This window comes from Achroia grisella, unplaced genomic scaffold (genome assembly GCF_030625045.1).
Source record: "Achroia grisella isolate CSIRO2021 unplaced genomic scaffold, CSIRO_AGI_Agris_v1 utg1086, whole genome shotgun sequence".
NCBI lineage: Eukaryota > Metazoa > Arthropoda > Insecta > Lepidoptera > Pyralidae > Achroia > Achroia grisella.
Genome location: NW_026712572.1, coordinates 1,364,301 through 1,391,172, shown reverse-complemented (window position 1 = coordinate 1,391,172; position 26,872 = coordinate 1,364,301). Strand labels below are relative to the sequence as shown.

General features: G+C 33.3%; 2 protein-coding genes across 2 annotated transcripts in view; one reads left to right on the top strand and one right to left on the bottom strand.

The window, feature by feature from the left end:
• The first annotated feature begins 2,129 nt into the window (after positions 1-2,129).
• On the top strand, positions 2,130-9,826 carry LOC131843396 (intraflagellar transport protein 46 homolog). Its single transcript, XM_059192030.1, has 7 exons — positions 2,130-2,438; positions 3,068-3,185; positions 5,105-5,276; positions 6,826-6,992; positions 7,929-8,032; positions 8,504-8,616; positions 9,070-9,826. Exons 1-7 carry the CDS (start codon positions 2,163-2,165, stop codon positions 9,341-9,343), a joined length of 1,224 nt encoding a protein of 407 aa, XP_059048013.1. The 5' UTR covers positions 2,130-2,162; the 3' UTR covers positions 9,344-9,826.
• A 5,163-nt stretch (positions 9,827-14,989) lies between these two features.
• LOC131843406 (cell growth regulator with RING finger domain protein 1-like) overlaps positions 14,990-26,872 on the bottom strand; it is a 49,654-nt gene continuing 37,771 nt past the window's right edge. The window contains exons 5-8 of the mRNA XM_059192041.1: positions 25,513-25,620; positions 18,407-18,590; positions 15,447-15,597; positions 14,990-15,052 (exon numbers count right to left, since the gene is read on the bottom strand). Coding sequence (XP_059048024.1) covers positions 15,458-15,597; positions 18,407-18,590; positions 25,513-25,620 — 432 coding nt within the window. The 3' untranslated portion in view covers positions 14,990-15,052; positions 15,447-15,457. The remainder of the gene's footprint in view (positions 15,053-15,446; positions 15,598-18,406; positions 18,591-25,512; positions 25,621-26,872) is intronic.

Sequence of the window (26,872 nt, the reverse complement as noted above, 5' to 3'; positions counted from 1 at the left end):
ATCGTAACAAATTCACCAGGTATTTATCATTATGGTTCAGTAGGGACCGCTTTTTTACGGACTACTCTAATGCTGTTGGCCGCAGCTGGCCTTTACAGCTTCACCGGACGTTAAGGGGCGAGTGCAGATGGCACTCCAAACCCGCGGAAGGACTTATGGAGCGGCTGAAGACCAACTCCTGCCTGGCGGATACGACTTTAGTCTGAGGGCACCACTAGGGGTTCGAACCTCGTCCGCCGTTGTAATTTCGATCCCCGTTTGAATTGGACGGGGATCGATCGGAGGGGACAGGAGACCGCGTGGAGAACAACCTGACATGATACATTGCTAGCAATGGGGTCATCAGTACACATTACTGACAACCCCCTTTCCCCATTCTATTTTTATTAAACTAGTAGGCGTTATGACTTCACACTGGTGGAACATATATAAAACATTTTCTTGCCTTCATTCCGTAATTTGGGGACGGCGTAGTATGTCATCTTCCACCGGGCCCTATCGACCGATAAATCTATATAGATAGATAGAGTGTATTCATATCCATTGAAACACATTTATCCTACAAACAAATATGTGTATGAATGTTATAAAACTAATAAATAAATAACACTGGACATTGAACACAGCGTCATCTAGTTCCACAGTAAGCAGAGCTTGTATTATGGGTACTGGACAACTGATATAAATACTTAGATTTTTTTGTAAATAGGTATATAATAAATACACATAGAAAACACCCGGACCGATACAAACAATCATACTCATGAATGTAAATGATTGCATCGTGCGAGGAATCGAACTCGGGAGATCATCGGAAGTAAAGAGTCGTACTAAACCGCTAGACCACCGAGACCGTCAGAAAACAATACACTTTAAATTATGCACGTAAAATTTCAATAAATATGAGCTTACTCTCCTTTTCAGCATTATTTACTTATATATTAATATGTCTAATAGTTAATTCTAGATATAGCAACACTAACTGGTACCCGCGCCATTGTCTGTTTTTTCCTGGAAGATGTTCTATACCCGTCCTCGTCATATAAATCTATTTTCACGTTAAATTTTATTAACATCCGTTCAACTTTTTTTCGTGACATGGTAACAGTTATCATCATCTGCTTTTTCCTTATATTATTCCTTATATTTGGTCGTTGTAATATGTTTTTCTCTTCCAATCATCCCTGTTTACAGTCATCGCGTTATTTACTCCCTTTCTTACCATATCATCTTTCACACAGTCCATCCATCTTTTTTTTGGCCTTCCTCTACCCTTATAACCATCCACATTCATATGTAACACCTTCTTTAAAATATTAATAGTATCTTACAATTAGTCTTTCAATTCTAGTACATTAGTTACTTATTTTATGATAGTAGCAGTCAAATTCATAGGATCTGTTAAAAAAGATCTGTTCAAACAATTAGTTGTGAATAAGTAACATTGCTAGTAATTGGAACAATAGTTCCCATTACTGATAACCGTTTCTAAATAAATTATAAATATTTTGAACCCCAAAATTGTGGTAGGTATATATTTATAATGTGCACAATAAACGGAACCTCCTTAGCCTGGGGGAAGAGGATTGTAGTAATGTGGATTAATAATCCCATTGCTAGAAATATACCATGTTAGGTTGACCTCCACGCGGTTCCCCCTGGAAACGATCACGTTAAATTCCTATTGAATTTGCCACGATGGCCTAACTGACCTGACCTCATACTCATCTTATAATCCTCTACTGGTGCTTCACCGGAGTATACTGTTAACGCACGCGAGTGCACTATTCTATTGTCATTCCTCCAAAAAATACCCTCTTTAGCCAAATCAGTTAAAGAATAACAAATTGTAATCAAAGATATTTTTAGTTTGCCAGAGTGTACCGTTAACGCAGGCGAGTGCACTATTCTATTATCATTCCTTAAAAAAACCCTCCTTAGCCAAATAGGTTAAAGAATAACAGATTGTAATCGAAGATGTCTTTAGTTCTCTACTCTTTATGTCCATATAGTAAACAGTGCCAGCCTGTGCCACGTGTGTTTACCGTAAAAAAACATAGCGCGGGGGCGACGACCTCATCCAATATTATTCTGGCCCGGCTCTCGTGTCTTTTCACCGAGGAGTTCCAACGAAGTAGGATACGTGGTCTTGACGCGTTGCTATGGCAACCAGCGATAAACACTGCCAAACACTGTCAGTTAGTACGGAGAAAAAGCAAATAGTTGACCTCGAGGAGTATGCCCGAGTGATGTACGATGAGACAGTGGTGGTGAATGGTAGAGAAATCGAAAGTCCTAGCTCTGAAGAGGAAGTGGAGGCAGCAATGTCCAAGTTCAATCCCCCGGTGAGGCACACGGCGCGCCATGACTTCGACTCGGACAGCGAAACTGAATCCGAGCCGGAAAAATTTTTGGATAACGTGTCGGAGGATGAACGGGTAAGTAATTGTTATTTATTATATTATCCGCTAGTAATATAATACCTAAGTATAGTAATTATTTGTCTATAATTAGGTACATATTATATTATTATATTAGCGGATATTACATATTAGTATAAATCTAGATAAAAATTATAATTAGATCAATTCCAATGTGCAGAAGTTGAAGCACATTCTTGGATATCAACTAACTAGTTGGTACTCCCGACTTCGTTCGGGTTTAGTTGAACGATTCTTTAATTTTTAAACTGAAAGTAGCGTAAGTCACTCTTTATAACATTAGCTATCTGCGAGTGAAAGTCCCGTCTAAATCGATCGAGCCGTTTCAGAGATTAGCAAGATTTTATTTAATTTTTTTGTGTTACTACCGTATAAAGTACATAACATTCATACGCATGAAAACCCGTCAATTTGAAATTACAAATAGATACTTCAATGTTATTTATTTGACAAACCATATTTAAGCAGTAAATTTATAATCAATTAATTTAATATTGGTACTACATGTAAGTAGCTTTAATTTCAATTAATTTGATATTGATTTCCTTGAATACCAGGTGGAGGTCTGGTTCCCATTATTAAACTCCATAGAATCGGTTGCCTATAACTATTTAATTGACCTTTAGTCTCCAGGAAGGAAGATTCCTTCGCCCTCTGAGAAGTCCGTTGAAGCTCCGAAGGTGAAACCCAGAGAAACAAAAAACGCAAGAGCTCCGTTGAAAAAACCGGAATCTTCAAATTCGGGTAAGACTTAAAAATTATTGATTATTATACACCTTACATATTTTTTTCTTTTTCATTTTAGGTCCATTCGCACAACTCCATCTAGTCTCAAGCAAAGCACAGCTTGTCTTATGGGTATACTAAACAACTGATATTAATACGTAGATATTTTTTTGTTAATACATATATATAGAAAACATCTACACCGATACAAACATATATATGAATACAATTGCGCGAGCAATCGACACCAATGAAAATAACTCGGTTTCCTGAACCGCTAGATCACCAAGACCTTTTTAATTTGTGATATCACATTTCTATTTTTACATTATATTAATTTAAAATGTCCTCGATGGTCTGGAGGTTTATCATATTAATTTACGACTGTCGCAGGTTCGATCTCCACATAATTCAATGGGTATACTAAACAACTGATATTAATACGTAGATATTTTTTTGTTAATACATATATATAGAAAACATCTACACCGATACAAACAGTCATACTAATGAATACAACTGCCCGAGCAATCGAACCTGCGACCAATGAAAGTAACTCGGTTTCCTGAACCGCTAGATCACCAAGACCTTTTTAATTTGTGATATCACATTTCTATTTTTACATTATATTAATTTAAAATGTCCTCGATGGTCTGGAGGTTTATCATACTAATTTACGACTGTCGCAGGTTCGATCTCCACATAATTCAAACATTTGTATTCGTCATGAGTGTTATTGTTTGCATACATCTCATGTTTAACGGTTATGTAAAAAAGACTAGCGATCCGTTCTGTTTCGCACGGAATAAATGATATTCCTGGAATATCACTTAAAAGGAAGGAAAAGGACACATCCAAACAAGACATCATTAAAAACTGCATTTAGTTCCATGCATTGTTTTTACGTGGCGCGTGTACAAACATGCAGCCTGACAAACAGACAAAAAGTTAAAAAATTCTGACGTTTGCTCTAATAAAGCCTTAATAGCTAGTTTTTTCTTTAATATATATTATTAATATTATAAACGCGAAAGTTTGTGAGTAGGGTTTGTGTGTGATGTTTGTTGCTCTTTCACGCGAAAACTATTGAATGGATTTTGATGAAACTGTACAATAATATAGCTTATACATCAAAATAACATATAGGCTATAAATTTCACGCGAGTGAAACCGCGGGCACAGCTAGTCTAAAGGTCTATTAAAATTTTATTACATGTAAAGAAGACATAAAGATAAATGAATAATGTATGTCCATATTTATTTTAGTTAGTAAGGAATTGAACTTTTGTCTGAAACCAAAGGAAATTCCTGGTCTATTTTTGAGTTTATAGCTCATTGAATCATGCGCTTTTATTACTATGATTGAACTGTCATGTGTAATGATGAAAGGAATGGACGAAACACCGTTCTACTTATATTCACGGCTTCTAAAATGAGGCGACTAATTTGTGTTTACCGTTCTTGTACCATATATAATCTATTTCCCGGTATCACGCTGCTCTTGTTTTATTTTTTGTCATTTTTAAACGCAAACTAGGTACCTGACAGTCCATGTAAGTAACGTAACGTCGTCGTCTTACGTGAGTTCTTATTTTACTGTATTTAAATATGAATTTAAATAAAATGAATGTAATGTAAATGAATTTAAATGAAACAATTGTCGCAATCGTTTCAGTAGTTTCTGAGTTAACTCGTTACAAACATACAAAATTTTTTCCTATTTCCTTTGTCAATGTTGTATGTTTATACATGTTTATATATTAATAGTGAATATAAATGTCTGTATGTGTTCTGTGATGAGAACAATAAAGAATTTTAATTTCATTTCATTTCAATAATAGGTACCAATATTTCTTCCTTCTAATATTAGCGTAGATAAAGCCATTGACAACTTAAAAATAACAATAGTAAAGTGATAAAGTGTTACGTATTTACAGAATCAGATAGTGCTGATTTGGAAGCTGAGAAGCCAGAGCCGGTTGCTGGAAGTGGAAGGAAGCGCGGCGGAGCTGGCGTTGTCATTCCAGCCGAGGGCGCTTATGACCCTAAGCAGTTCCAGGATTTGAAGGTGCCACCAGAGATTGAAAACATATTCCAGTACATCATGAAGTAAGTTTTGACATATACTTTTTTTTTATTAATTTTATTTGTTTCTCTGTGTTTATTATCACATTTTTTGGATATTACCTACTTCAGTCGAGATTTGATACGGCCAAAGTTTTAATTGTTTAATGTGTTCCTCTGGAGGGGATGCTAAATTATGAAATGATAAATATATATTTTATATACATTAGTTAGTAGTTAATACTTAGATATAAACATATACTACACTATGTTTAATTTCAGTACATATACTAGAATTAAATATTTACTTTAGTGATAAATCTAGTTTACAGACCTATATATATAGGTGCTTGTTCTCTGGGCACTTCGTGTTATGGTGTAAAATTATAGTAATTTATTATCCACTAGCTTTTACCCGCGGCTTCACTCGCATTGAATCCATTAATTTTTTTTAATAAAAAATATCCTATATGAAAATATCAATATAATTTAGTATTTAATTTGATCTATAAATCGTGGTTATTTATTGCAATACGTGTTATGAAATAATTGATAATATGATATTATATTTAATAATATAATTAGATATTATTTTCATATACATTTTAATAAAACGTTATTAGCATTAATAAATTTAAGTAGTTAAACAGAATAAGTTGTTAAATGACTCGATGGTTAGATAAGTGTTCAGAATTGCGACTTTGGAATATTACAGTCTCAATTTTTTTTATAGTTGTTATATATATACAAATAAATAAAATCGAGTGTCTGTTAAAAAATTCCAAATCGAAACGTTTTCACTAAATGCATATGAAAGGATAATATGAATTTATGAAATAAAATATGAAAGAAAAGAATGTCTATTCTTGCTGATCTCTTGATCTCAGAAACGTTTGCACCAATTTTGATGGGAATTTTGCACGCAAATAACTAAAGTTGTAAGGAGCGACTTAGGCTACTTTTGTTTAGAAATTTATTATAATTAAACTCGAACAAAGTCGAAGGTCCCATCTAGTTGGCTAATATGTACGTATAAGGTGCAACTTCTGCACATCAGAATTGGTTTAATTATAATTTTTATCTAGATTTGTACCTTGTACCCTAGTATCGTTGCATAGTGGGTGTCCCTCCCACGCGCAACCTTGTCTGAACTGAGCTGGTGTCGTTCCAGTAATTTACCTATTTGCAGTAATTGTATTACATACTACAGGTACCAAGTAGTTTTATTTCATTTATATTATCTGTGATATATATATTACATCATTATCATTACATAGTATAAAATAAAGTCGCTGTCGCAATCTGTGCCGTCCCTATGTATGCTTAAATTTTTAAAATTACGCAACGCATTTTTGAAGCGGTTTTTTTAAATAGATGGAGTGATTCGATAGAGTTCGTCTACACAATCTTCAGCTAGCTTAACTTGGGTATAGATGGCGCTGTGTGAATTGTCCTGAGATTATTATTATTATTATATTGGAGAACTTTCTTTTCTTAAACTAATAGATGTTAGGGCTCTTTGCTACGATGCATCCGTTACGCGGTATGTGAGTAAGTATAAATATCCATTGTTTATGTGACCCGGTTTTTTCAGATACACCCCACAGAAAATAGACATAGAGTTCAAATTGCAACCGTTCGTCCCGGAGTACGTGCCGGCAGTAGGCGATATCGATGCATTCCTCAAGGTATCCACGCCCGCGGCCAACGTGCGCGCCGCGCCGCTCGCCGAACATGTTCTCGAGCATATAGACAACCTAGGTATATTATTATACAAAATCTACATAAGGTTTAATTATAAACGCGAAAGTTTGTGAGTATGGATTGATGTTTGTTACTCTTTTACGCAAAAACTAATGAACGGATTTTAATGAAACTTTATAATATAGCTTATACATCAGAATAACACATAGGCTATAAATTAAAAAAATATATTATGTAAATTGGACGTATAATGATAAATATCAAGTAAGTGGAATGCAGACGAAGTTGCGCGGGACAGCTAGTTTTACAACGCAATACCAGTCACCGCGGTTGTCTGGGCCCTGAAATATAATCTAGAAACAAAAAAATTAACTTTTATAAAAATTATGTGAAAGGTAAAACATTAATTCTGAAAATTTAATTTAAACACAAAACATTAATTCTGGAATAAAGATATACATATCATGCATCCATCCAATAATAACAAAATATGGAGCGATAAGAGTATATGATATGTCAAATCTACCGGCAGTTCGAAGTGCTTTCGAGCCAAGAACCAACAAGAAACTCAGGTTCTTTTCAAATGAGTTTTTATATAACTTATACATAAACATAGATATATATTTTTTTGTAAATATATACATATTATACATAGAAAACACCCAGACCGATACAAACAATCACACTCATGAATACAAATGTTTGTGCCGTGCGCGGAATCGAACCCGCGACCATCGGTCGTAATGCAAGTCGTAATGCTAGACCGCTAGACCACCGAGGTCATCTGAGAGACGGACGGACGGACGGACGGACGGTAGGAAAAAAAATAAAATTAGAATGTAAAAATTTGACGTTCATAAGCGGCTAAAATGTCCTACATGAATAAATGATTTTTGAATTTGAATTTGAGTATATAGTGATAACCAATATACAACACATAACATAACATACAACAACAACATTTTAAATTTAAAATATGCGTGTTGATGGCAGGTTTAACAGTATTGGACGAACCTGCCTCGGAGCAGAGCGAATCTGCCCTCCTACATTTGCAACTACGAGCCATATCGAAGATCAGCAGCGCCAAGTCCAATGTGGTACGTTAATTATTCACTGGCCATAATACTCTATTATATATTGTACACACAGACAAAACAAAAACATTTTTTATAACTTATTATAAAATCTATAAGTTGTATTTGATATTCAAATTTACTTTTTTTATTTAAATTTGATTATTATTTAGACAAAAAAATGTTCTCTACAGAAAACAAATGTTTGCATTATACGGGAATTATATCAGAAGTTAAACACGCTAAACCTTATTAGTGTCATGATTTCTATGTTAAATGACAATAATTACTAATTGTGAATGGACTGTATATATATGGGGCTGGTAGATATAATTATGCAAACACAGGTTTTAGGAAGCAATAATATAATATTATGTACAAAAATAAAATAGCAGAACAAGAAGGACAATTACATATATTTTTCTATATAAAATAATAATATACAAAGAGGTGCGTCGTGCACACTAATAATGAATCGTAATTGTCATTTGACAGGTAACGAAGAAAATCGAGAATGCGGAGAAGAATACGAAGGCAATAGATCGGTGGATCAAGGATGTGAGCGAGCTACATCTCTCAAAACCGGCGCCCACCGTTACGTACACCGCGTGAGTTTTTGTTTTTTTATGTTAACATTAGGTGGTGTTTTGCCATATAAATTAATATCGCTATAAAAAAATAGGGGTTGATGGTAGAAGGCAGAATTCAATCATAAAGTAATTGAAATAAATAATTTTGTTCATAAACATTTATTTTGATTAGTAATCTGCATAGATATATAATAATAATAATGATCCTTCACAATTCACACAGCGCTATCTAGTTCCAAGCTAAGCAGATCTTGTGTTAAGGGTACTGGACAACTGATATAAATATATTTTTTTTGTAATCAAACTCATTAATACAAATGTTTGTACTGTAGGAATTTTACCCGCGACCATCGGAAAGTAAAGCGAAGTGCAAACGGCTAGAGCACCGAGGCTTCAATATAAATAAACTACCAATATAAATAAACCGTTACCGTAGGCAGATTCACCATTAACAACCATTAAATGTTACAGTAAAACACCAGATATCGATACACTAATGGAGGAATGGCCAGAATCCATGGAGGACACCCTGAACGAAGTCGGTTTCCCGGCAGCGAACCTCGACTGCTCGTTATCACAGTATGTGGACCTGGTGTGCGGTATATTCGATATACCAATAGTAGGTGATACGTTGAATGCTAGGATACAAGCCCTACATCTGTTATTCAGTTTGTACTCGGCTGTGAAGAATTCACAGTTGTACGCGGAGAGACAGAAGGAGAAGGAAGATAATGTAGCTGGATAAGGGGGAAAGTGGATTGTTAGTAATGACCCCATTGCTAGCAATGTGCCATGTCAGGTTGACCTCCACGCGGTTCTCCCTGGAAACCATCATGACAAATTCATAGAGAATTTGTTGTGATAAACTGACTGACTTGACTTCATGCTCGTGTTATCATCATCCTACACTGCTGCCTCGTAAATTGTTAACGTACCTAGGTTGGGGTATATTTCCATTATCATCCATAAAAATGTGGTTGGATATATAATAAGGTTGGATAATAATAAGGACAGTTTCAAGTCAGAGTGAATAAATTCATATAAATAGTTATTTTAGTCAGATAATATGTATTGTATTAAAAAAGCTTTAAAGTGTGAGCAATTATTAGCACTCATAAAGAGAAGTAATATTATATCAACTATGAAGTTAACCCAAACAATTAATAATATGCCTCGTCCAAGAACATTACCATTGATTGGTACAAAATTGGATTTTTTTATTGGTGGAAGCGGAAAATGTTTCATGAATAAAATGTATATTTTATATAAATTTAACGTTTTATTCACTAACTGTGTCTGTGACATCGAATTAGCACCTAAAAACAAAAACCTTTCTAGAATGAGAGATCATGTTACAGTAATGTTTAAGATGAAAGTACGATTTCTAAATATATGTGACTAACCCTTAATGCAGATTAATAAATAATGAATTATTATAAATAAAAAAAAATCGTAAAAACTCTACGAAGATTTGTCAGCAAAAATATAACAATTGGATTCTGGAATTCAGAAAGTTGTAAATTATTATTATATTTCTGTGTTTATTGGACAAAGACAGTTTTTCACGATATGTACCCAAGATATTAACAAATAAGCAATCTTCATTTGTGAGCTAAAGTAATTAAAAAGCTTATTTATATTAATAGAAGGTATACCACAAATACACGACGCATCGTGATGAGGCATGGACTCTTACAATATTATGTTAATTTATTTATGGCTTTAGAATTTATATTGGTTTTCCTAACTAATAAAGCTATTACGTCAGGGATATTACACTGTAATATTTATAGACCGTAGATTAAAGTTTGTGTCTAATAATTCTCTGTTATTATTACAGAGACTGACCTACATGAATAAACTTATTTTGTTACAAAACATAGGAGAACCTCAGTACACAATTAGACATATCACGTCTGGGTGCTGTTTATGTATAATTATGTATTAAAAAAAAATGATTCCAAATATTTGTATCAATTGTCTAAAAACCATAACACAAGCTTTGCATAGCTTGGGACTAGATGGCACTGTGTGAATTGTCCATTATTACTAAGATTTCATTCATATGAATAACCCTCACATAAGGGTTATTGTTTAATATTAATTCTTAAAGCCGTTATATTGGGGTTATCATTACTGCTACGTTATCCATTCATAAAAAAAAAAACATACATAACCGAGGTTATTTATAAGACGAGGAGTAAGAAATAAAAAAGAAGTCAGTTTTTAAATAATTTTATTAGTAAACCGGGCAGGTGACCGCATGAGATCTATGTCTTTTGTTAGGTTACATTGGAAGACTACACTGTTGACAATAATTTACACACTAAATAACGTGGACCTAGTTGCACTACCTGATGCCCGCCGGTCCCTTCACACACTACCATCGCAGACTATATATTTTATAACCGTAAATATCCCGTTAAAGCCTCTCATGACAGACCTAGAATGCGTTTCAAGAGAAGAATTGATAAAATGCAAGATCTTAGCAAGTATACTCAATAATCGAATCGCACTGCTTTCAATTGAATAACATAAAAAAATTACCACTTGAGTATCTCGCCAGTTCTTCTGTCTCTAGCAGCCGGCCGAATTGGGCGGTAGGGATAAATATAACGTGCACAAGAGCTTCAAAGTATTTAGAATAATTATCACCTAGTGGTAAGTGCTTACCGGCGCCCATGAGTACCTGCAACACTAAGACAAGTGTGTTGCCGGCCTTGTAAGACAGAATAAACTAACCATTTGAAAATTATATTAAATAATTCACTATAGTAGTCTTTACGGTACTAAAATATATAGTCTCTGCTTCTACTATAATCCATTCCAATAAAACGTTTTGCCATAGATGCAGTAATCAACCTTGGTCAAACGACTAGATATCTTTGCCTTGATGTATATAAAATAAATAAAAAAAAAATATAAGTTTTATTCTATATAACAATAAAAGGTGAATCCATACAGACAGGAACCAGACGCCAACATATAGAGTAACTTATTTATAATAGTATTAGCTACATTACATACAATAAATAATAAGAAAATGTATGTAAAAGGTGGCCTGCATGTTGTCCTCATTTGGTATTATCGGTTACAAAAGAGAAAAACATATACCAAAAATCCACCAAAACCGTTGCTTTAAAATTGCTATATTTTGCGTCTCATTTTGTCTGCATTTCTGTCTGAGTATTTTGGATCAATTTTCCGCTATTGTATTGTGCAGTGTTCCTGATTTTGTCTGACTCTGACTCTAACTGATCCGCTTTATTTCACTCTGAGAAAATGTTGGTAATGAACTCAAAAATATATAATCATATTGTAAGATTACAAATTGGGCCGTTGGGCCAACTTTGCGGTGTGAATAGTGCTCTCGTAATGTCAGATAGGGCGCATATGCAATGATTGTTTGAGTGCAATTTTGTATCTGGAAACTATATGGTTTATTATATCGAAAATTCTGAATATATTTTTTGTCGAAAGTGAATGTGTCTTTTGTGTATGAATGAGGATAATATTCAAATGGTTTGCAATTATACCTCAATTTAAAAAATTCAACTAATTTCAGTAGTATATAAGCTATTCCTATTATGACTTGCTTGATGCCACAATAGTAAATTTAAAAAAAATACAGTCATCGATCAATAGAAACGCACTCTTATAAAAAAACTCTCAAATAAACATGTCACAACAAACAATCCAAATCTGAATAACACTGACATAGTAATGTCGTCCAGTTTATCTTTATATAGTTAGACAGAGTTATATATATATTTCACAACATTTCATTCAGACGCATCAGAAGCAAATTGCGAATAAAATATAACTTGTATTGTTTAAAATAAAGCTTATAATTCAATAGCATTATGAATGCATAAAATTAATAAAAAAAAAAACAAAGAGTAATGAATATGTCAAAACTGCTACTAACCGGTTAGTAAAGGTTAATACAAGCATTTTCAATTTATATCGAAGAAAAATTTATTTTGGCGTGATTTGACAGTGTGTGTGTGTGTGAGTGCATTTCCCAGTATTGTACAGTATGAAACTAAAAGGACATTATTACATATGCATCGGAATTCTTGGAATGGATTCTAATTTAACTCTAATACGATTCATTATTGCTAAATTGCTGGACAAACCTCTAGAACATTACTAATAATAACTATTAATGTAACATACAATCTGTTTTATTACACTTGGTATATTTAGTAAATCATCATTACTTAGTGAACAATTTCGAAATATCCTTATATCACAATTACACTTTTTAATAAAAATAATACTATTTTTTTTAATGTTTACAGTTGACCATTCCTCTGCCTCTTAGTATATTTTACATATAAAACGTCTCTAAAACAAATGTGATACCCATATCAAAATTCGTTACGTGGTTTAGAATATGCAAGCGAAAATAGATGTAGATAGATTCAAACAGCAACGTTGGATATTGTACAAGCAGTATTACTCTGTCTTCTTGTTTAATAGAGTAATTTCTATAAAAAGATACACTAAGTTTGTTTACTAAATATGCCAAGTTACAATTTGTATATAAAGTAAGCAAAATAGTATTTAATATTTTCTGAGGTCAATTCATACAGAGCCTCAAGCCTCAATCTAGTCCCAAATTAAACAGAGTTTGTCGATACCAAATAAGTGATTGAAGCACTTAAATTTTTTTTCATAAATAGACACATCTTTATATATAAAAATTATGTGTCACGTTGTTTATCCGCGAAACTACTGAACCGATTGCAATTTTTTTTGCATACTGTGTGCAACTTGTAAGATAGGATAGCTTACATCTCAATTTATAGTCGCAATTTTATTTTATTCAAGAACCTTAGCCACAGCAATACCTGGCCGGGTCTGCTAGTTAACAGAAGGAACCATGACAATCATATACAATACAAATCTTTGTATCGTGTGAGAATCGAATCTAACATCGGAGGTAAGGTGTTGCTGGCAGCTAGCCTACCATTCTTTTTATAAATATTGTATTATTTTTATTTCTCTGTTCTCTCTGTTTATATCTCTGTTCTTTATATATCAGTTTTGACTACTTTTTTTAACTCTATACACATATTACACAATTATTAAAGTGTTTCAATAAACAGTTGTTATCGTCACATAAATCGATAGACTACTGACAGTCTATCGATTTAACTCATATATAGTTATGTTTATTTTATATTCTAATTATTAAGTTGGTTTTTCATTGCTAATACAATAATATAGATTGTATGTTGTTGTATAAAAAAAAATTAGAATCATCCTCGTTGACGCATCACCCATTATAACGGATATGACGTAGTTATTAAACACTATTTTGGTTACACAATATATAGTCTACAATCGTATGACATAGAATAAATACGCGCTAATAGAAATACTGACTATTCATTGTAACCTACACATCATAAAGAGCCACATCAAATTAGTCTTAGCCCGTGGCCACACCGTTGTTCAGTATATTACTAAAGTCACAGTGTGACCGCGGCCTTACGTTCACTTCTTAAGTAACGCTTAATTTAAATAAATCTATTATGTACAAGCAAATTCACAAAGCATACTTTATCACAGTTCAAAATTCTGCACCCACTCAAATTGTTTTAATTAAATATCTATCCTATTTGTTTATTAATAGAATCTAAAGTCCTGTAAACAATGATTTACTGGTTCAAGTAAGACTGCTAATATACAGTATACGGTGAGTTATCAGGTTACCCTAATACAATGAACGTTGCGATAGACATCGATTCACGCATTTGGTTGCTACGTCCTGCTCGCTTAGGAACATTAGTAACATTCGGGCAACCTGATGAAAAACCGACTGTATATCAGCAGCCTAAATAACCTTGTCTTGTAACACGAACACAAACATCTGCTTTTATATATGCTTTAGATTCTATTAATAATTATAAATCAGAATCATTTTACAATAATTCCCATATTATAATATAAGTCGACGCCTAACAAATATTTTATACTTGGCGCTTAACACAATGGCGCCACCTAGACACTTTAATTTAACAAAGTTCATTTTATTAAACCGCATCAAGCTATAACGTTCGGTATATATTTTATATATATTTTGTCTCTTCCTTTTGAATTATATCTTTATTCAGAAAGAAAGAGATAAAACACAAAGATATAATTAATTATAACATTTCGAACTAGGTTTTCGGGGGAATCGTACAGACCGTTCCCCAATTTCTTCTTTTATTTAATTTAATCGAGCCATCGTAGACTGAACTATATATTCAATTATACTTCTAGAATGTTCTATAATGTCCGTGAATATTTCATATTCTGAACGTGCCAGCTAACACATGCTACGTTTTAAATCACATATATTCTGTCTCGCAGTACTATTACACATACACTAGTTATTTTTTTATATGACTGACTTGAAATATTTCGAAGTGCTGAGTGAACTATGTATCGATGTTTCATCCTGAAAAAAAGAGAAAAAAGATATTACAAATATATAATATATATTATATATGACATTTTTTATATAGATATTTTTGTTGGTTATTTTATCACATATTACTCGTAACAGTATTATAACTTGCGCTGCTCATTGCCAAACACTTAGTATGGTTCCAACCCCCCGCAAAAAACATAGAACCAACAAAACTGTCTGGCAATTTGGGAAACAGTTTAATAGTTCTCTGAATAATATATATAAACTTCAGTTTTAATAAAATAACGTATGTATATTTATAAAATAATATAGTTTAGGGGTGTCAGGCGGGGGCCAGCGTAAACTGTTAGCTGCACTATACTATTATCATCCATAATATTACCGTCCTTTGTTGGCAGTAGAAATAATAAGTGATACTCACTAGATCTAGCGCTAGTGGTAGTGGAACAGATTGAGCAGCCGCCGGTTGAAGAACGTCTGCTGCTTCAGCTCTCCTATTGGTTCATCATCGTTCCGGATGCAGAAGTAACTCGTGATCACGCTCCGACATATCGGACACTTGTCCAGTTTAGCTGTAATCACAAATAGAATAATAATAATAAACTCAGGACTATTCACACAGTGTCACCTAGACCCAAGTTAAGCTAGCTAAAGCTTGTGTTATGGGTACTAGATAACTTATACAAATACATAGATACAGTTTTTTCGTAAATACATATTATACATAATAATACAATATAACGATACAAACAATCATACTCATTAATACAAATGTTTGTGCCGTGAGAGGAATGGAACTCGCGACCATCGGAAGTAAGTCGGTATTAAACTGCAATACCACGAAGGTTGTCAAATATAATATGAGTGTCATAGCTCATTCGAACTAGCCCCTAGGGAGCTAGGGGGGAGAAGGTTAGGGACTCGGGGCGAATCCCTTTGCCCCAGCATCTACTGCAGGGGCTACAATTCCCGGGTTGTTACCCTTTTAGTGCGGAATTACCATGTGAAGAAATCTAATTAAATAAACTTAATAACACAAAGCTATAAATTTCATGTAGGTAAAACCAGGGGCCCAGCTAGTTTCATATAATTTTTTCATACATTCAATGCTTATTAATAAAATCTACGAAATCAATCAAATTAAAATATCTTGACTCATGTAGGTCTATTACAGACTCTTGAGCATTTAAACTAAGAAGAACGGACAAGAAACTCAGCCCGCATTCTTTTCAAATAAGTTTATATACGTTTAAAATACAGATTCATTTATAAATTCAAATTTAGGCAGTATAGAGTGACCACCAGCATAAGCTATTTCAAATTTATATAAAAGAAATGTTCTAATCAGTGACCGTAACCAGAAAAGACTAGTCTCCACAAGCAGCACCCGTTCACGAGTATGACGGATGAGCCATCATTGCACACTGCTATCATAGTGACAAGAGGATAATGAAGATGTATCAGTATTAGGCAACAGTAAAGGTCGCGGCAATGTTAGTGGCATTGGGTCCGAATAGAATTAGTTATTGGATCCGTTTATGCGTTGATCGTGTGATGCATAACAATGGCTGTGATGTAGTGAGTGCGCGTCGAATTAAGGTATTGCCACACAAACAACGCTATATATACCAGGCTTGTTAGGGAGCTCCATAACCGTAAGCGAAACTATCCGATAACCGATATAAAAAACCGTAACCGAATCCGAGAAAAAAGCGTCGAATAATATCGGATAGGGGCCTAATTGAGACACGTTATGTAACCATTTTATTAGCTATTTGTATTTTACTTTTGAAATTCTTTAAAAAATACTATCCGTAACCAAAATTATCCTAAAAAAATTCATATCCGCATCCGTATCCGGTATAATAATCATTCCTATATCCAAAACCTATCTGTATTCGAAATAGTATATCTATAACATCCCTGATAAATACTATAACAATGCTATACATAAGAATAGAATAGTATTTAAATAACAAAAATTAATAAAAATTACAAATGTAAATTGTATTTCCTTTACAAACAATTGTTGACATTATGCACGTGCACTAGCACCTTGTAACACAGTTTTTACTAAAAAACTGTGTAATGATAAGAGATAATGCTATGCATAGTAGGTATATTTATATATATAATATCCCTCGACAATTCACACAGCGCCATCTAGTCCCAAGCTGAGCAGAGCTTGCATTATGGGAACTAGACAACTTAATAACAACGTATAAATATACAAATACATTTGTATATTTATACGTTGTTATTCTTTGTACATCCATAATTATGTAATATACATAGAAAATACCTAAACCATTACATAAAATCAATCATACTCTTGAATAAAATATTTTTACTGCAAGAAATCGAACCCGCGACCATCGGAAGTATAGCGGCGTCTAAACGATTAGACCCTTGATGGCGCAAGTTAGTTTTTCATCAACCATGAAATATGGTCAAATCTATATTTTGTAGTTAGTGAAAGAATTAATTATAAATGTTATATACATTAGCAAAATTTTTATTAATTTGTATATTAATATATAATTTAAGAGTACGAAAAGGCATACATAATCGCGATCCAATATCATTGGATTGGAATTAGATTCTACAGTAGCCAACTGTTCCGTCGTTTGGCCGTATCACAAAAAAAAACAATAAATTAAAAACCTACACTATTCGTTTTTGGTTACAAATTATAGCATTTGTGGCCTAGTGTAGCGCCGCCCTAATTCCTCTTGATGCATCTCGCGGTCAGTCCGTGAAGAGAATAAGTAATCATATCGGACGCGATAAGAAAGAATCAAAACAATAGGATACATAATGGGTATGAATTGTCAATAAACTATAAATAACAATACAACCCTTATTTTAGTCGATTCAAGGCAGAAAGTCTGGTACAAGGAAGGACGCGGACACATTGTTTGACATGATGCCCACGGCTAACTTTTACCATCGCACCGCTCGCCATCGACAGGGAATTTAGTCCCACACGCTGGAATCTAAGTGGTCTCGAACAGTGCGGTTCTAGAGGAGTTTCCTCCCGCGTACACTTAGATTGTGAAATACCACTTGCCGAGGTTTTCTCGAGAAACTACAATATACGTTGTAATGTAAGGTGGACTCCATTTTGTGTAATCAGCCTCACATTTGGGCCGTTGTACCTGTGGTACATTGTGGGGTTTTCCAAGAAGGTTACATTAAGGTTTCTTAAGGGTCGGCAACGAGCACCATACCCCTGGTGTTTCAGGCGTTCATAAGCTACCGTATACATATGGGCCATCTGCACTGAATATCTCCCTCACATCAGTCATTCACTATTGTCTATCAGGTGGATTATGAACTTGCTAATTCTAGAATTAAGAAAAAAGGTAAAAACAAACTCACGGAAACATCTGGCGCATAGACAAGCGTGCCGGCAGGGCAGCAGCGCCCGTGACAGCGGCCTCGCGGCACACACGCAGCACAGAGCCTCCAGAGGTCCCGCGGACACCCCCTCCGCGTCCTCCCCCACCCCGTCAGCACCCTCGTACTCCGCCTCGCTCACCGCGTCGCCACTCACGTACAGTTGCTGTCGAGAATATCACATCTTCTTAGTTTTTTTTCAAACTATCTTAATGTTCTTGGCTGTAGGGGGTCTATTCTACATTACAACAATTTCAGGAATCTTTATGACAAATGCCACAGCTGGTTATATTTTAAATTAAATTTCACTGGATAACAACTATGAGTAATTATGGTCCAGTAATTGTTGAGTTATTCGTTAGAAACGAATCATACAAAAATATAAATAAAATGATATGTATTTATTTGCATGAAATATGGTATACATATTAAAAGAATGGCAGTATTAATTAAATAGTCCACATGACCATTGTTTTGGCATTCAAATTTTTACATAAAAATTACATTATATTTTTCTCCTTCATAATATTAGCGTAAAGGGGACTTCTATCAGTATTGTCCTAGACAGAACGACCTCTTCTCCTGGTTCAGGGAGAAAAAGAAATTAATATTTATTATCATATAACAAATTTAGACTATACTATTAGAGATATTTCTATAAGTATACACATTATCGAGTAAAAAATAAAACTATAAATTGGTAATTATTTTGTTTCTTCTTAGTATTTAAAAACAAACTTGTTTTCCACTTCATGATTACATTCTGTGATTAGGTTGTTAAGACTAGTTGTTTTCTACGACTTGATGTGTTTTTCTTTAGATAGAGATAACCTATGTTCTTATGTATAATTTATCTTTACATAATGATTAATCTTTAAATAATTTTAAATTTTACATGCCTAATGAGGCAAACATAATGGGACATTATATTCTACAATAACAACGTAAATTTATGTTTCTTGCAAATAAATTTGATTTGATTTGATATTTAAAATTTCCATCAAGGTCTGTTTAGCCATATAGTCGCAAAATGGTAACTGACGCATATAGCTAAATTCTTTATTCATCAATTATAAACACATATAAAGAATTCGAGGTGACTTTAAGTGCCGTAAAGGTGAAGAGGCAACCAACTCAGCATAAAGGTACAGATAAATCTGCAGCGCCGATGTTCTGTTGGCTCGTTTTTTTATAGTACTAATTAGGGGTACTAGGGCTTGATGGTAGAATGGTGAAAATCTAGACTTACAAAATATTGTCCAAAAATATAATATATAATTTCCTGTGGTTACTGGAAATATTAATGACAATGTCTGCCAATTAACACTATGATACAAGAATTTAATATATAAACTTGCTACTCGCCCCGGCTTCGCACGGGTGTACATGTATTAAATATAACCTTTCTCTGGAACCACTCTATTTAATAAAAAAAACACCGCGTTAAAATCTGATGAGTAGTTTTAAAAAAGATTTAAGCATACATAGGGACGGAAAGACAGCGACAGCGACTTTATTTTATACTATGTAATGATATAAATAATACTGATAATTACTTCAATAGTCATTTAAAACTAGGACAAATCAGCCGTAACCTGAACATTCTAATAAATATAGTTTTATCAATAAGGTTCAGTTAATGAGATGTGGAGCAAGGGTCTTATAAGGTCGTCATACATCAGTTGCATAACAGTAGATAAAGTTGCACAAGAGAGTACAAATAAGACTGGTAACATACAGTCGGTTAGTTAGAAGTAAATAGTCACAAAAGAGTACAAATAAGACTGGTAATAAATATACAGTCGGTTAGTAGTCAGGTTGTTTTTTGATGGTTGATGGTGGAATGGTGCACCGGTATGCGCTAATTGCAATTAATACCTCTTTTATTATACTAGGTACCCGTTACGTCTTCTCGGTCTAGCACACCGCTTTACTTCCGATCGTCACGGGTTCGATTCCTCGCACAGTGCAGACATTTGTATTCATAAATATGATTGTTTGTAACGGTCTGGGTGTTTTCAATGTATATTATGTATGTATTAATAAAAAATATATATCTAAGTATTTATATCAGTTTTCTAGTACCCATAACACAAGCTTTGTTTACCGTGGGACTAGATGGCGCTGTGTTAATTGTCCAGGGTTATTTATTTATTATTTATTTCATCATGCTTTTTAAATGTCGATTCGACACTGCTCTAATTTACATTAAATTTGCTTGTTCATCATCTACTTCTTCCTTATCCCATTTATTTGGGGTCGTCGTAATATGTTTTTCTCTTCCATTCATCCCTGTTCGCAATCATCTCGTTATTTACTCCCTTTCTTACCATATCATCTTTCACACGGTCCATCCATCTCTTTTTCGGCCTTCCTCTGCCCTTATACCCATCCACATTCACATGTAACACCTTCCTTTGCTTGATGTAGCTATGTAATAATAATTCTCATAAATTCATCAAACGAATATATTTATTATTAACAGTGTAAAAACGAACGGTCTGGTTGGTAAGTGAAACATACATCAGTGCGGATCACGTTTCAATACACTTCAAATAAATACTAAACTTGTTACACACGCTAACCACACTTATATAAACTTACATTTACATTACATGTTTTGTTAAATAATTATAACTGTACCAAATATAACAAACATACCTAAAGATTATGAAATAATAATAATAATTTCAGGACAATTCACACAGCGCCATATAGACCTAAGTTAAGATAGCTAAAGCTTGTGTTATGGGTACTAGACAACTGATATAAATACATATATATAATTTTTTTTTCGTAAATACATACTTATTATATATAGAAAACACCCAGAAATCACAAATGTTTGTGCCGTGCGACACCATCGGTCGTAAAGTATAAACCTAGTTGAGTTTTTTGTCCGTTCTTAAAATTCCAATGCCTTTCACATTTTTTCAAATTCGTATATTGCTTTGTATAGTTCATATTAGATACAAACAATCATTATGTATAATCTAAAACAAAACTTGTTTAATACAAATGATATTGTGGACAAAATTTAATCGAGTTTAATGAGTTATTATAGAAAAAATTGATAGTACCACGTTTTGTATGCAAAAGGGTCCGGTCATACACTGCGACCGCGCCGTCGGAATTAAGGCGGTGTGCTAAACCGCTAGACCACCGAGGTCGTCAAATAAATAAAATAAAAACAAAACAAATAAATATTACGAACTAATAAATGAAGTAACTATAAATATCTATGTGGTTAATTTAGACACGGTCGAAGTTGGTGCGAGAGGTATACCTGCGAAATCTCTGTGCAATCTTCTAAAAGGTCTGTTTAGAACTGCAGTAAGTTGCATACTAGATCCAGCATATGCTGGTTGTCACTTTATTCTATCAAATTTGAATTTAAAAATGAATCAGAATGACATGAAGAATACGAGCTGAGTTTCTTGTCAGTTCTCATCTCGAAATCATTCCGAACTGACGGTAGGTTTGATGCATCATAAGAGTCTGTAATAGACCTACATGAATAAATGTTACTTTGAACGTATACAAATACAACTTCTCACCCATCTGATGGTGAATAGTATCGCCTATTTTTATTTATTTATAAACTCTTTATTGCACCAAGCATTTCACACAAGAATTATACAGTAAAGAGATATAGATGTACAAAAGGCGGTCTCATCGAAAGAAGCAATTTTTTCCAGACAACCTTTAGGTAGAGTAAAACAACAAAAGGTAGGTGGCGCTATTGTTATTAGAGGTAGAATAATAATACAAATATATAGAAAATAACACACATTATACTATATATAAAATGTGTATCTATAGCTTGTAATTTCCTCCATTTTCAAACGAATCACATTACAAAGCAAGCTGCTTAGTGGCTGAAATAGGTGAGACTAAGTTACACAAACAAAGGCTGATGTACAAAGTTTAACTCGGTAAAATTCTGATAGTATATATATATAAACAAAACAAAAAATATAAACAATAAGCCGCAAAACTGCTCAGCAGTTTGTCTGCAGCAAAAGCGCTTAACTTAATACTTATTTCTAATCTATATATACACACATACATATATTTACATAAACACATTACTGTAGAACCAGGTATCTTATGCCACAAAATATGCTAATTTGTTTACAAAAAAGTTTAATAATTTCTTTTTGAATGATTTTTTGGATACATTATCTAATAATCTTATATTTTTTGGTAACATATTATAATTAAAAATTCCAAGATATTATACAATATTTTGGAAGTAAATATTTTCTAGTTCTTGATCCGTATATATCATATACAGGTCACTCGATAAATAGTTGGAAGGTACGCAAAAAAAATCTGATGCATAAATTTTTCGTGTCACATGTTAAGTTACTATAAAAAGAAGGTTTAGAAAATCTTAAAATTTTTCGTGTCACAATTTACAATAGAATTAGTTACCATACTCTTCTGAAAGGGCATGACCGATATTTATGAATTTTTATATGCATATTAAAAATAAATCTGAGAATCGATTACAATCTATTTTTCATACCCCTAAGTGATAAGGTTTCTCCACCCCTAACATTAATAATTTTTTGGACATTTTTTTTATAATGTGGCATAATACATACAACCCTAAATTTTCACCCTTCTATCTCTTTCTTCCATCACTAATCCCTATTATATATATTTAATAGCGATTTTAATTTAAATGGTAAAACAACGTTTGCGGTATCAGTTAGCAATTTATAAAACACGCGATACTAATTCAATCAGGAGTTGCTACCGTAACATGAGTAGTAATAACAATGCGTAGAACAACGTTGATTGGTTATAAAGTTAAAATAATAAAAAAATATAATTCGATAACAGGTTATTATGAAACGTGTATATTGTTATGAAAGTTTAGCATCGCATTATACTTCTATGCAACCAACATGTTCGCCTTGAAGGAATCGAATTACAGTCAATAGTTGTTATTATTATGTTCATTATTTCATTACATAGTATAAAACAAAGTCGCTGTCGCTGTCTGTCCATCCCTATGTATGGTTAAATCTTTAAAACTGCGCAACGGATTTTGAAGCGGTTTTCTTTGATAGAGTGATTCCATAGGAAGGTTTATATGTATAATGCATGTAGGTAAACCCGGGCGAGTAGCTAGTAATTAACAAAAATAACCCATGACAATTCACACAGCGAAATCTAGTCCCAAGCTAAGCAGAGCTTGTATTATGGACACTAGACAACTGACATAAATACTAAAATACATTATTTTGTAACTACGTACATAATCATAAAAATGGGGGGGAAAGGGGATTGAGCTTGTATTATGGATACTGTCAGACAACTGACCATCGTGACAATACTAAAATACATTATTTGCCCTGCCAGCGTAAACCGTTAGCGCAGGTGGGTGCACCATTCCATTATCATACAAAAAAAAAATCATAAAAATGTGTTTTGAAGTACATTTCAAAGTTAGAGAGTAATAGAAAGGCGATCTAAATCATATATAAATATGAAACGAAATTATAAGTAACTAGCGGTTTCCCGCATGAAAATTATAGTCAATAATAAGTTATTCTGATGTATAAGCTATATCATCAAAATCCGTTCAGCAGTTTTTGCGTGAAAGAGTAACAAACATCCATCTATACTCACAAACTTTCGCATTTATAATATAAATAAGAGAGTAAATAATAACCATGGATAATTCATACAACGTCATCTGGTCCCAATTGAAGCAGAGCTAATATATAGTGTATACATTTTATATTGACTCGAGCTGTTTTAGATACTACTAGTCAATTCTCTGAAATGTATATTTAATAAGAATGTTTATGAGAACAACTATGTAAAATTGGTATCAATAAAATCACTATTATAATTATAACAGCCCGCGGTTTCACCCGCGTGTATTTATAGATAGATAGATAATTGATTTATTGCCAACATAACACAAATAATACAATTTACAATAAGACACAAAATAAGAAATAAATAATAACATAGAAAGTTGGCAATAGGAGCTGCCTCAGCTGTTGCTAATATAAGCACAACCTTAATGAGGTGCACCTATACAGCGCTGGGTCTCAGGCAGCCCCCAATACTCATTAAAATAACTAAGATGCGGGTTTTTTTACTATATACAGATACATAGAAATTAAACAAAAACAAAATATATATTAAATACGATCTAGGATACACAAATATACATACATATATAAAATGAATTACAATATTATTTAATTACATTCAATGCTCACAAAAACCAAAATCAGTTACAATAACAGTATCAAAAGGAAAAAAAATACAAAGATAAAAGAAAAGCCAATCCGTGTCACCTCTCACAATCACAGTATGTAATAATATATAGGAGTACAAGCCCATAGGCACCCATGAGACTATGATACCCGTGTAGCCTATGTGTTATTCTAATATATAAACTATTTTACTGTAAGGTCTCTTAAAAATCCGTTCAATAGTTTCCTGTAACAATTCATCCATCCTCCACATACTTCACAATTTTGTGTATTGCTTTTTTTCATCAGGTATGCAAACTTTGCCGATGGATAATGTCCGTTCTGGACATTATCCATCGGCAAAGTTTGCAATTTTGTGAACTGCTTTTTTTCATTAGGTATGCAAACTTACAAAGTCTGCAATTTTGTGAATTGCTTTTTTTTCATACCTGCTGGACATTATCCATCGGCAAAGTTTGCAATTTAGTGAATTGCTTTTTATCATCAGGTATGAAAAAAAAGCAATTCATAAAATTGTGAAGTATGTGGTACAACGGAGGATGTATATCATTTGCTGATGGAGTGTGTCAGGAACGAGAGTCTACGACATGGAATAACGTGAGACCATGGAATAAATATATTAGATGTTGGTGCCATACAAACTGTTTTAGCCGATCCTTCGGGCGGTGCGGTGCGGCTAAGGCAATTTGTTCACTGGTGAGGTAATGGAGCGATTGGTTTTAGGGTACAATGGGACTGACATGTACTTAGATGGTACAAAAGTCCTTAAATTTAAAAAAAAATCCTATATCTATCCATATTCACAAACTTTCGCGGTTATAATATTAATATATTTTATGTTACCTTTAAGCATGATAGGTGGCCGTTGGCCTGTTTCAAATACTGGGCGATAACTCCGCTGGGTAGCGGACACTGATCGTCCCTTATGTGGACCACGCTTACCAGCGCCACCTGCAAGTAATGGAGATTTAAGTAAAATATTTAGTTGAAATCTTGCTGTTAATGTGGAAAAAAGGTAGCCCATAATCATCCTCATGATGAGATCTTGATGGAGATCATGATAGAATATACTTTATTTGTAACACACAGTAAAGAAAAAGACATAAACAATATATTAAAGGACATGTATAGTTACAATATGGCGGCCTTATTGCTGGAAGCAATCTTTTCAAGGCAACCTTAGTGAAACGGATTGAAAAATGAACAGGTAGATAATATGCATACAGGAGAAAACTAAACAAAATAACAAACATATAGTGATGAAGGAAATTAATAACATGTTTTTAATTAATAATAATAAATTTATTTCATTAACCAAAATGTGTTAGAAATAGAAATAGAAATAGAAATAATCTTTATTCAAATAAACTCATTACAAGCACTTTTGAATAGTCATATTTTGATTCTACCACTCATTCGGAATGCAGATTCATCACAAGAAGAATGAGCAAGAAACTTGTGTGTTGCTCTTTTTAATAGATGTTTTTTTTTATATAAATAATTACAGTATAACAAGTAAGAGGCATGCGATAATCAACATAGAAGTCGCTACGCACTCATTATTAATGTAATCAGATAATATTGTCAGTGCTATAGATTTAAAGTTTTTCTATAAAAACATTATTATCGTTAACGAATTCTTCAATTTTATAGTAAGCTTTTTTGCAAAGGAACTGTTTTATTTGACATTTAAATCTTTTTTCTGGCAGATTTATAACAGACTCTGGTATTTTATTGTAAAACCTTACGCAATTGCCATAAAACGAATTACTAACTTTAGCCAAACGACATTTAGGTAAAATCAGTTTGTTATTGTTACGTAAGCTTTTATTAGTGCAATCACTAACTCTTTTGAAACTGTCTATATTCCTTCTGGCATAGATGATATTTTCATAAATGTATTGAGAAGCAACGGTGAGGATATTTGATTCCTTAAAACACTCTCGCAATGACTCCCTGGAACCCATACCATAAATGGAGCGAATGGCCCTCTTTTGTAAAGTAAATATTGTATTTATATCAGCTGCTTTGCCCCATAACAAAATACCATACGACATAATGCTATGGAAATAGCTAAAATAGACAAGTTTAGCCGTTGCCACGTCTGTTAATTGTCTAATTCTTCTTACCGCGTAAGCGGCAGAACTAAGTACTCGCCAATTTAGTAATATGAGCACCCCATTGCAACTTGGAATCTAATGTG